The sequence below is a fragment of the Trachemys scripta genome, chromosome 11 (assembly GCF_013100865.1).
Source record: "Trachemys scripta elegans isolate TJP31775 chromosome 11, CAS_Tse_1.0, whole genome shotgun sequence".
Taxonomy (NCBI): Eukaryota; Metazoa; Chordata; order Testudines; family Emydidae; genus Trachemys; species Trachemys scripta.
Window position 1 is genome coordinate 56,095,932 of NC_048308.1, and position 12,775 is coordinate 56,108,706.

Consider the following 12,775-nt stretch of genomic DNA (forward strand, 5'->3'; position numbering starts at 1 on the left):
CAGCACCGAGGGTGTTTACCAAGTGCATGTTGGTGGTGGCTGCTTACCTCAGGCATCGGGGTATCCAGATCTACCCGTATCTCGATGACTGGCTAGTCAAGGGCAACTCCAGGTCTCAGGTCCAAGAGGATGTCACAGTGCTGCAAGCCACGTGCTGCTCCCATGGACCCACCCTTTGAGCTCCTGAGCTCCTGCTCCCTTTCCCACCTGTCATGGAAGGTCGCTTTTTTGGTGGTGGTGACATCAGAGAGGCGAGTCTCTGAGGTTAAAGCCTTGACCTCAGAACCACTGTACACAGTCTTCTACAAAGACACGGTTCAGCTGAGACCCCACCCGGCCTTCCTGCCGAAGGTGGTATCTACCTTCCATATGAACCAGGACATCTTCCTCTCAGTGTTCTGCCCCAAACCGCACAAGACCAGTGGAGAGAGGCATCTTCATGCGCTGGACATCCGAAGGGCCTTGGCTTTTTACCTAGAACATAGCAAGCCTTTCCGTAAATCAACTCAGCTCTTCATTGCCACAGCTGATAGGATGAAGGGCCTTCCGGTGTCCTTGCAGAGGATTTCCAACTGGATCACCTCTTGCATATGGACCTGTTACGATCTGGCATGGGTCCCACTGCCACCAATCGTCAGAGCCCACTCAACTAGAGCTCAGACATCCTCGGCGGCCTTCCTGGCACACATCCCTATCCAGAACATCTGTAGAGCCGCAACATGGTCCTCTGTCCACATGTTCATGGCACATTATGCCATCACTGAACAGGCCAGAGACGGCGCTGGGTTCGGCAAAGCTGTATTGCAATCTACATGTCCGTGAACCCCTACCTGCCTCCAGGGGTACTGCTTGGGAGTCACCTAATATGGAATGGACATGAGCAAGCACTCAAAGAAGAAAAGAGTTACCTTTTCCGTAACTGGTGTTCTTCAAGATGTGTTGCTCATGTCCATTCCATGACCCGTCCTCCTTCGCCACTGTTGGAGTTTCCAGCAAGAAGGAACTGAGGGTGGGGGGAGCCAGTAGCACCTCTTATACCACGCCATGCGGGTGCCACTCCAGAGGGCGACAGAGCCGGTCCCCACGGATACTGCTACGGGAAAAACCTCCAGCACTGGTGCATGAGCACACACATTGTATGGAATGGACATGAGCAACACATCTCGAAGAAAACCAGTTACGGAAAAGGTAACAGTCTTATCCTCAGTGATGCAGCAGAAGGAAAGGGGGACCTTTAGGTTTTACAGTGAGCAAATTCAAGGCTGTGGTGGTTCTGTGCATTGTTACAGCACCTTTAAGATCTGGACAGTGGCAGTCAGGGTTGAACCTGGGAGTGCCAGGGGGCTGGTTGCAGTTTATAACCAGGACCCATTCATTCTCTTCTACCATTGAAGATATTTGAATTTCCATCATTATGTGGTTTTAATGAGACTTTAATTCAAAAATAACGTCTGGAGAGGCAGAGAGAAGCAACCAGGGCTGGGGATGCAGTGCATCCGGAGCTTCACCCCATTGTAAGCTCCTTCCCAAAAGCTCACAGGATCCATATTCTCCAGAGGATTGTAGCTCTGAAGCACAGTGCTTTGCAGAGAAGGCATAACCCAAAGTGAGTAAAATAGAGCTGATTTTTATGGTATCCTCTTCTAGTTCAGCCCCTGCTGAATTTGGCACAAGCTCCGAGTGGCTCCATTCGGAGGAGAAAAATTAACCCAGGAAATTAAGAGCCTGTCATTTTCAAACCTGTTCAGGGCATGAACCAAATAAGAGAGTGATGCAAAAAATGAGGGGGGAACACTGAACCTGCCCAACCCAGCTCTATTCAGACCTGTCAAACCCAACCCAGCCTTACAGATTCCAATAGCAACACTGCATTGTGAATGCAAAGATCATGATATTGAGCCATGCTGCCCGCGAGGAACATAACCCTGCTGTGCAAGTAATGATGACACCTAGCTTTTTTCAACAGCAGAGCTCAAAGTGCGTCAAAATTCTAGTTTAATTAGCCTCACAATGCATCTGTGGGCAAGAAGTGCTAATATTCCCATTTTTGCTGATAGGGAACTGAGTCACAGACAGGCTAAGTGACTTGGCAAAGTCACACAGGGAGTCTGTGGTAGAGCAAGGAATTGAACCCTCATTGCCCATGTCCCAGACTAGTACCCAAACCACTGCAACATCCTAAGTAGTTTAGGTTTGTAGAAAGCCAAATCTGGCTGGGTTTGCCTACCCTGGATATGTAACCACTCTAGGAAATCCAGATCTTCCACAAGGTCAAATTTCAGAGCCAGTGCAGCAGTACCTGCTTTTGGCCTATGACTGAGATGGATACAGATCAGTAGACTTAAGGTCAATGTTGCAATGGAACTTTTCTCAGGAGTTACAATTTTCTCTTCTCTAAAAACACAAGATGTCCAATAAATCTTGTCTCGCCCAAAGGATTGCTGTTTTGTTTATTGTCATCTTGGATTTACTCATCAATCTATTTGACAGACATAGCTTGGGAGATTATATTAATTCTGCTGTGTCTGCATTTTTCCAGTGAGTCTCATACACCCACCACACTTGGCTCTGATGGCCTCCGGGGCACGCTACAAGGGCTAGTTGTTGACTTCAGAATGCCCCTTTCAGAGAATGGGGCAGGTGGTGAAGGTGGGTTTAGGAGCTGATGGCTGGGAGAAGCCTTTCTGGCATTGGGTCAATTTGTAAATAGTTTTGTTTCATTATTTATTTATGATAATAGACTTATTTTTAGGAAATTAACTAAAGAATGTGCTTGAATTATTCAATGTGCTGATACCTGTAGCAGTTAAAAAACTAAATGACATGTAGCCAAAGAGTCTCTGCTCTTTCCAGAAAAGTGCAACATACCCTTGACATGCACATTCTGTTTTTTTTCTCCTTCAAGTAAATATTCAAATGAAACTTGGTTTCCTTTCAGATGCATTCTGGTCTCTGCAATCCTGAAGAATTCCAGCCTGTAGACCCAACCCAGGAGTTTATCTTTCCTCCTGAACTAATGGTAGGAAGTGTTATTCTTTCCTGATTTGTCTCCGTTTACATGCAAATGTTGTGAATGATCCAGCATTCAGGTTTACAACATGATAGAAGTCTGAAATGGAAAAGATTGTTGGACTAAATTCATCCTCAGTGGAAGGTGACTGAGTCACACCAAGGATAGAGTGTCATCCAGTCCACTTCCCTGCCAGTGCAGGAATGTACCTTAGAATTTCCTGTCTAGGTCATTTAGGCTATGTCTATACCACCGCGGTAAGTCGACCTACGCTACGCAACTCCAGCTACATGAATAACGTATAACAACAAGATTTAATCTAACCCACAACAACTGCTACTGCCTTTGCCACTCCTCATGCCAGGGACACATGCACAGGCCAATCTGTTACTCAGGTGGGACTTGTCTACATGGAGGGGTAATGTGCACTTTGGGGGTGTGATTTCTAAAGCACTTTGTTAATGCACATCATTTTAATGGGTGCTTTAGAAATCACAGCCCCATAGAGCGCATTACCCCACCATATAGACAAACCTTTAGTCAATTTCATGTCCTTGCGCAGTTTATGAGGATTTGTATTTTCATCTGATTAAGTGGGTTCACATTTTACAAGATCATATACATACTTTACATACCCCATCCTGAATGGCTGTTCAACCACAGCCACTCCCTAGCTTGCCACAGGATTTTTTTGAGCAAGGAGCCAAACTGTCTGCAGCTAAGACACTTCAATCAAATTGTGAAAGCTGACTGTGAACTATTCTCTTTTTAGGTGTGGTCCATTTAACCCTTGCATTCTCAGGCATATGCCTTTCAAAGACAGGCCAGGGAGTGGTAGGAAAATTAGGCTGGCATAACTACTTCGCTCAGGGGTGTGAAAAATCTCTTGGGCAGGTGGATTGCCTATGCCAACAGTAGAATCCTTCCCATCCGAGTAGGTGGTGTGTACACTGAAGTGCTACAGTGGCACAGATGCAACAGTGCAGTTGCAGTGTTTTAAGTGTAGACTAGCCCAGACACATATCATACCAGTTTAAGGACACACAGGTGCCTCTTGCTCAGGGATTCTCAAACTGGGGTTATAATAACGGCCATACTAGGTCAGACCAAAGGACCATCTAGCCCAGTATCCTGTCTTATGACAGTGGCCAATGCCAGGTGCCCCAGAGGGAATGAACAGAACAGGTAATGATCAAGTGATCCATCCCGTTGCCCATTCCCAGCTTCTGGCAAACAGAGGCTAGGGACACCATCCCTGCCCATCCTGGCTAATAGCCATTGATGGCCCTATCCTCCATGAACTTATTTAGTTCTTTTTTTGAACGCTGTTATAGTCTTGGCCTTCACCCTTCAGGGGGTCACAAGGTTATTACATGGGGGGTCGCGAGCTGTCAGCCTCCCCCCCCAAACCCCACTCCACCTCCAGCATTTGTAATAGTGTTAAATATAAAAAATGAGTTTTTAATTTGAAAGGGGGGGTCGCACTCAGAGGCTTGCTGTGTGAAAGGGGTCCCCCAGTACAAAAGTTTGAGAACCACTTCTCTTGCTTAATATATGCTCTACAATAGAAGGCAGCTAAAAAAAGCAAACAAGCTATGCATTGTGGATCACCCAGTTTAAAAACCAAACCAACCTTATAATGATCAATGATCTCTATAATGCTGGAACAAATCAAACAATACACCTGAGCCTGGCAGGCCTAAAGGGAATATTTGTGTATATGAAATGGTTGTTTGATTCCAGCATTCAGACAGAGTCTTGGAACATTTTAAGCAATTAACAAACAAACAAGTTCTGGGATTTGAAACAAGAGCCACCACCCACCCCAACTGAGCTAAAGTTTCACTTCTCCTCTGAACTAAGGGCAGGTCTTCACTATGGGGGTGGGCGATTTAAAATACGCAAATTCAGCTACGCGAATAGCATAGCTGAATTCGATGTATCAGAGCCGACTTGCCCCGCTGTGAGGATGGCGGCAAAATCGACCTCCGCAGCTCCCCGTCGACGGCGCTTACTCCTACCTCCGCTGGTGGAGTAAGCGCGTCGATTCGGGGATCGATTGTCACGTCCCGACGAGACGCGATAATTCAATCCCCGAGAGATTGATTTCTACCAGCCGATTCAGGCGGGTAGTGTAGACCTAGCCTAAGGCAATCCTAACTGCTTTGTGCCTGCTCAGACTGATTTAGGTGTGGACACTCCTCCTTTGCCCTCCCAACTTCCTCCTCCTCCTCTCTCTCTGACTCCAGCATGGCCTAAACTTCCTCCCTCCTGGCTTTCTTCCATCCCTCTGAGACCCTCCAATAGCTCTTAGTTCTTCGCCATGGCCCTCCAATAAACCCCTTTCTTCTTTCCCACTCCCACAAGACCTCTTTCTCCTCTGCCTTTACCATGGACCTGCAACAGACCAGGCCTAAGTGGCTCATGACCCAGAAGCAGGTGGCAAGGGAGCACCCCACTGGTTGAGAAAAACAAACAAACCACAACTGAGGTCACTGGGACCCAGCAGGAACCAGAAGAGGGAAGGGAAGGAGCAGCTCACTGACCACTCCATCCTGCTGCTTCTGCACTGCCCACACACCCAACCCCACCGCATCTATTATTCTCCTTAACCACTGAGGACAAGACAAGGAGTAATGGGCTTAAATTGAAGCAAGAGAGATTCAGGTTGGACATTATGAAAAACGTCCTAACTGTCAGAGTGGTTAAGCACAGGAACAAATTACCGAGGGAGGTTGTGGAATCTCTGTCATTGGATGTTTTAAAGAACAGGTTGGACAAACATCTGCAGGGATGAGTCAGATAATACTATCAAGGCCCCTTCCAGACCTACATTTTCTTCCTACATTCGGAAAAGCAAGACTTGGTACACTCCTTTCCTTGCAAATAAATACAATTGCGTCAAAGAAACTACAGGCCCATTGGAACAATCTACAGGATCTCCAACTTTGACTAGCCACTCAGGTCAAAAAGGGGCAATGAAAAAATCTTTCACATATTGTAGAGACTAGTTCAGATCAGAGCAGCAGCTCTGACCATCTCTGATTGTGTCCTGCTACTACCTGATTTTTTCATAGGCCAGGTGAGATGGTGGCACGTGAGGCAGGAAATTCTAATTGCCCACAGAAACCAGATTTTGACAGGCACTCTTCTGTCCACTAGCCCTCCCTGCCTCCTCCCTGTATTAGATAAAATGGTTCTCTCTGAAGGGTGGAGATACGGCTGTGGAGTGAAAAGACACTACGTGTACTAATATGCAGCCCATGATATGTTTTATTATCTTCATCTTTCTAACTTCCAGCCTTGTAGACTCATCATGAGATCAAGGAGTTAAGCTGCCTCTTCCTTTGTATGTAGCAATATCAGTTATAATGATTCTGGAGGCAACACTAGGGCCCTTGCTTCCGCCTGTACAACCACAAGGACATCAAATTATGCTCCATAGCGGTGGCTCTCCACCTTTCCAGACTACTGGACCCCTTTCAGGAGTCTGATTTGACTTGCGTACCCCCAAGTTTCACCTCACTTCAAAACTACTTGTTTACAAAATCAGACATAAAAATACAGAAGTGTCACAGCACACTGGTACTGAAAAATTGCTTCCTTTCTCATTTTTACCATATAATTATAAAATAAATGACTTTCAATATAAATATTGTACTTACATTTCAGTGTATAGTATACAGGGCCGGCTCCAGGCACCAGCTTGGCAAGCAGGTGCTTGGGGCGGCCACTCCGGAGAGAGGCGGCACGTCCAGCTATTCGGCGGCAATTTGGCGGATGGTCCCTCACTCCCACTCGGAGCAAAGGACCTTCTGCCGAATTGCCGCTGCAGATCGCGATCACGGCTTTTTTTTTTTTTGGCTGCTTGGGGCGGCAAAAACCCTGGAGCCAGCCCTGATAGTATATAGAGAAATATAAACAATTTCAGTTTGTACTGACTTTGCTAGTGCTTTTTATGTAGCCTGTTGTAAAACTAGGGAACTATCTAGATGAGTTGATGTACCCCCTGGAAGACCGCTACGTACCCCCAGGGGTATACATACCTCTGGTGGAGAACCACTGCTCCATAGCACGCCTATGCAGCCCCACTATCTCCAAGGGAGTTGCTCAGTTGTAACAGGATTGGAAATTAGTAAACAATTCCATCGAAGTGCAAGAAGGACAAGAATCCAGCTCACTCCATCTCAGCTATGTTGACTCATCATGTTTAACTGGAGTAAAAAGCAACACAAAATGATGATAGTCAAAGTCAGATCTGTCTTTGAATACTAATAGATCAGCTTAGTAAGACTGTGCCTTTTCATATAGTCACTTTTCAGAGCAGAACCTCACTGGAACTGAAATTGCCCCTTGGGGACCTTAAGCCAATGAGAATTCACCTGATGAATTTCTCTGGCATTCCCTTGTCAGATGTGACTGAAACTAAATCTTGATGAAATTCAGTCATGTTTGGGAAGGAGGGCATCAGGCAGCGCATAGCCCACTGAACAACAATGGCGTACGTTTTGCTAAAGACACCAGGCCGAACCCTTTCTATTATGTAAAGCTCCAGTGGAAATTTAATGCCCAGGCAGAGAAGGTGACAAAATCTCAGTTCTTAAGATGTAATCGCTCTGCTTTGGCTGGTCACTGAACAACCATAATGGAGGGAGTCTTTGCTGGCGATTAGGGTAGGAGACTGGACGTCAAGACACTTAGGTTCTGTACTACTAACTTGTTATGCTGCTTCAGGCAAATCACTTATCTTCTTTGTGCCTCAGTTTCCCTATGTGTAACATGGGGATAATTAAACGTACCATTGTAAAGCTCAATGGGAACCTCAGATTAAAGACACTATTTAAGTACAAGGTATTATTAACAGTTATTTTAAAGTATTTTGTTCTACTTTACACTGGTTGACAAATACCTTTGTTAGCCATGGAGCACTTAACCTTAACTTTATTTTTATTTTTTTTTTATTTAACCTCTGTCATTTCCCCTACAGAGAATGGCTCAGGAACAGCAAAAAAGAACTCTAGTTTTCCATGGGGAAAGAACAACATGGATTTCTCCCAGTAACCTCAGGGAACTTCTGGAGCTGAAGGCCATGTACCCTAAAGCACCTCTCGTTGTAGGGAACACCAGTGTGGGTATGGAGGGTCTGAGGGCTCTTGTCATTGTTACTATCCAGTTGAAGTTAATGGAAGTTGCAAGTGCTCAGCACCCCTGAAACTGGGCATCCAAAGATAGGTACCAAAATTAGAGGCTCCGTTTGAATATTCAGGTCTGAGTAACTTACCCCAGTTCAGGTGGCACATCAGTGACACAACTGGGACTAGAACCCTGATCTACTGCAGTTGAGCTGAGTTGGTGGAGTGCAAGGTAGAAGCAGGAAGTAATGGGTGACTAGGGAAGAGATGGAGGCCAGGGCACAATTCTGTGGGGTTCTAAAGCTGAGGTGAGGAATCTGAATGTGATATGGAAGGAGACAGGAAACTGAGGAGCTTTGCAAGCACTGGGAGATACTTTTGCTGGCAACACATTGACTAGACCTGAGGGGTGCAGCATGAAAAGCAGAGAGGGCAGAGGGGAGGAGAGAGAGGAACATGAATTGGGAAAGGCAGCAGGATGGAGACTTTGGGATATTGGACAGGAAGAACCAGCAGGATTTTGCAACTGCTTGGCTATAGGAAGAATATAGGGAAAGTAATCCCATGTGACACTAAGGTCACAAGCCCTGGTGGCAGGAAGGATGGGGGTATGTTTAGTTCTTTAGATACATTCACAGTTCTGGAAATCTAACACAGCTGTTTTCTTCTGTTTTTCTTCAATCTCATTATCATTCTCTATCTTCAGGACTTGAGATGAAACTTGATGGTGTTCATCATCCAGTTATCATCCATCCCACTAGGATTCCAGATCTGCATGTTGTGAGTAATACAAACAATGGTAAGTCCTCGATTTGCCTAAAAATCCTCTTGAGTAATGTGTTGTTAGACACCATAAATTATTAGAATCTTTGACTCAGATGTACATGGAACGTTTTATTCTCCAGTAGTGCTCAGTACAATAAGACCACAATCCAGTCTGTCAGCCTACCTGCCATATGGAGAGAACAGGATGGGGAGGTTCAAATTCTGAAACTCTGCTGCCATAAATTTCTTTGTTCAAACCATCTTTCACTCATTTTTCTGCAGGAGAGGAGCATGTGGGAGGGTTCTATATAGGGTGACCAGATGAGATGAAGAAAATATCGGGACACGGGGGGGCAAAAAAAAAAAAAAAGCTGAGTGATCCCGGCGGCGCAAAATATCGGGACAAACAGCAAAATCAGGACGGTCCCGATTTTATCGGGACGTCTGGTCACCCTAGTCCTATAGTTTTTTCTGTTGGTAGAAATTACAAGGTTCTTTGTCATAGTCATTAGTCTGGCAATGTCTACAATCTATATGGAGATGCTCATGCGTAGATCTTTGATCCAATATGCCAAAAGATTTTCTTTGGAACCACTGAGCCAAGTTCTCAATTGGTCCAAGCCAGCATAATTCCATGGATGCTGATTTACACCAGCTGAGGATCTGGTCCGTTATGTCACATCTTAGTATGTAACATGGAATTGAAGCTGTAGCAAAAGTATGCGATGCACAAATTTTTCCTGGAGGCACTGGACAGAGCTGTTTATAAAAATCAGACAAACTGGGATTTTATTGCAAATGATTGTTTCCCTATTTGCGTTTCGCTTAGCTCTGGAATTGACACTGAAATAGTACTGATCGATGAATTGAAATTATAAGTGTTTGTAAATCACTACACCACACACATCCACACAACTGTCCATTTAATTGTCACCTTTTATTGAGGTCCACATTAGAGAATGCCCTTAATGAAAGAAGGGCTTTTTACAACCACTGTAAACTTCCAAAATGCTCTACAAATCTCTACTGACACAGAGCCTGATCCAACATCCATTGAAATCAGTGGCATTGTTTCCATTGACTGAAATGGGTTCTGGTCAGGCCCAGGGGGCCAAATTCTGGAGTCTTTCAACAGTTTTTACTCCATCCTTAGCCCCAGTCAGTCAGACTGCTATTCGCCTCATGGGAATGCACCTGAATAAAGATTTGTCTGTCCCAAAGAAAATTACCCTGTAGATCTGTGTGAAATATACCTAATGAAAGCTGACTACAGAAGCAATATTTCCGTGGTCAGGTACAGTTGTGATCATTTAAAGTGTGATGCTCCTATTTCACTATTTAAAATAATTGGGTTTCAGGACTAGTGATAGGTGCTGCCTGCTCTCTGGCCCAACTCAGAGACATCCTGATGAAAGTAGTCCCGGAGCTTCCAGAGGAGAAGACAAAGATTTTCCGTGCTCTCTTGCAGCAGCTGAAAACCCTAGCTGGAGAACAAATCAGGAGTTTGGCTGTATGTTTTAATGATTATAGTAAACAGGACAGCGTTGAAAGTATATATCTATGATCTTCACTTACAAATCTGTAAAGTTTGTTTAGAGAAGAGCTGGCTGTCTCTGGGGCTTGACTGGCATATCAGAGCCTTTCCATCTAGGTAACCAGTTCAAATCCAGTCCATGCTGGTAATGACTAAAAGGCATTACTATCTGATAGCTTATATGAACTAAATTGGGGCTTTCTGACATTACCAATGGACCGGTCTCCACATCACTGTAATTGGCAGCACTCTTATAGGCAAAGAAGCCAAGGACTGAATATGTATGAAGTTATCTTTGTCCCTCCAGAATGGGATTTAAGTACATCCAGGGCCTTTCACATGGCACCTCTGACCATAGGTGCTGAAAAAATATAGCAGGTGCTTAGCACCCACTGGCAGCCAGCTCCCCTCCCCAACCCCACCGAGCGCCTCCTGCCCACCAGCGGCCCCGGCAGTCAATTCCTCCTGCTCCCTCCCAGCACCTCCTGCCCACTGTGATCAGCTGTTCTGCAGCATGCAAGAGGCGCTGCAGGGGAGGAGGAGGAACAGGTATGGGGCACGCTTGGGGGAAGGGGGTGGAACTGGGTGGGAAGAGGTGGGGCGGGAGGGGAGCCTTGGGAAACAGAGTGGAGTGGGGGCAGGGCTTGGGGTGGAGTGGAGGTTGAGCACCCCCGGGGAAAGGAGGAAGCCAGCGCCTGTGTCAGCTACTACTGAAATGCACAAATAATAGCAGAGTTTACCAGACAAGCAGTGACACATTTGCCCACTTGCTGTGAGGAAGCTCAGAATCAAGATGTCCGTTGCTTCTCCTCACTTTGAAAGACTTTGCATCATTGCCTCTGACCCCACCCTTCCATTTTTCCTTAAAACTCAGTTGCCCTAGTTCTTTTGTGGCCCCTCCCCTCTGGCTGAAGGAGTGGCCTTTTCTCTATTTTTGGGCAGGTCATCTACCCGGGGTCATGTTGGTGTCCTTCGGCTGGGGTTATAGGTCAGGACCTTCCATGAGCTGTAAATTAAAATGAGAGGGAAATTATCATTTAGAAAAGTTTGAATACGAAACTTCAATTAAGTTTGAACAATAAATTACCTTAACTTCTTAATATCCCTAAAAATGGGATCATGTTTTAGATCAATATTGCTATATATGGAAAAGGCAGCAATTAAAATAGCCTCTTTGTTTGTTAAAGTCCTTAGGTGGACATATTGTAAGTAGAGGTTCAACTTGGGATCTGAACCCTGTCCTAGCAGTTGGCAACTCTGTCCTCAGTCTGGTATCAAAAGGTAAGATTCAGCATCTCTCTGTTACGTATCTGTGAGAGCATCACTGTAGAGCACAATTAGCAGTACAAGTGATGGGTATCTTTACTTGTTTCCTCGTTTCCTCCACATTGGTAGACACAGGACAAAATTATTCTGGTGCTTTCCTGTGACTGTCACTGGCAAAAAGTGTTAGCTAATGCAGGCTGCTACATTCCTTCCTGCTGCGAGGTGCAGACGGGAACAAAACTAGCAGTGCTGTGAAAGTGAAGTGGAGGGGCAAGGAAGAGAAAGATATCCATGTGGTATCAACAACCTCCCCACATTGCTGCCAACAGTTCCCCTGCAAAGGCCAGACTGGCCACCTTTAACCTACAATTTTGTACACCCTCCCAATGGTTGCTTTTGCTGTAATGTCTTACTCAGCCTGAGAAAACATATACCTTATTTTCATACATTTTGAGCACCCACTACTCCTACTGATGTCACTGGGATTATGCGGGGGAGAGGGGTCAGCATCTCTAAAAATAAAGCCCAAAGTATTTCATGCTGGCACCTAAAATCAATGACCACTTTGAAAATCTTGGCCTTAATGAGTAGCAGCTTTGAACCAAAGATGTTCCAGGATAATTTGCTCATCGTGAAGTCAGATAATTTCTGCCTTTAAACCTTCTTGCACATTAGCTGTTTAATGTCCTAAATGTTTTTGTTTAAAGCTTTTGAGTAAAAAGAGGAGAGCTATTTAATCAGCTTACTAATTCGTCTGTCTATTACTGGCACTAAAATCAGCACTATTCAACATCATGCAGACAGCATAGTGTTATTAGCATTTATTATTTGTGTAGCACCAAAGTGCAGTCTACTTAACAGGGACAACAAAGACAAGTGTCCCTACTCTGGAGAGTTTACAATCTAAGACCAGATCCTGAAACATGCTGACCACACTTCTTGACTTCCATGGGAATGGAGAACTTTAGTTTAGACCAGGGCAAGTGATTTGCATGCCCCCCAAAAAATGGCAACCCCTGGTCCGAACAAGCATGGAGGATGCCATTTTGTTCTACAAAATAGTGTCCT

At 45.2% G+C, this 12,775-nt stretch overlaps 2 protein-coding genes across 2 annotated transcripts in view; both read left to right on the forward strand.

The window, feature by feature from the left end:
• The window catches only part of LOC117885114 (aldehyde oxidase-like), a gene marked incomplete in the record, with an annotated part of 182,419 nt that overhangs the window by 113,489 nt on the left and 56,155 nt on the right, over positions 1 to 12,775 (forward strand).
• The window catches only part of LOC117885115 (aldehyde oxidase 1-like), a 35,603-nt gene that overhangs the window by 11,424 nt on the left and 11,404 nt on the right, over positions 1 to 12,775 (forward strand). The window contains exons 7-11 of the mRNA XM_034786276.1: positions 2,939 to 3,019; positions 7,998 to 8,142; positions 8,849 to 8,941; positions 10,266 to 10,417; positions 11,629 to 11,722. Of these exons, the coding sequence (XP_034642167.1) occupies positions 2,939 to 3,019; positions 7,998 to 8,142; positions 8,849 to 8,941; positions 10,266 to 10,417; positions 11,629 to 11,722 (565 nt within the window). The remainder of the gene's footprint in view (positions 1 to 2,938; positions 3,020 to 7,997; positions 8,143 to 8,848; positions 8,942 to 10,265; positions 10,418 to 11,628; positions 11,723 to 12,775) is intronic.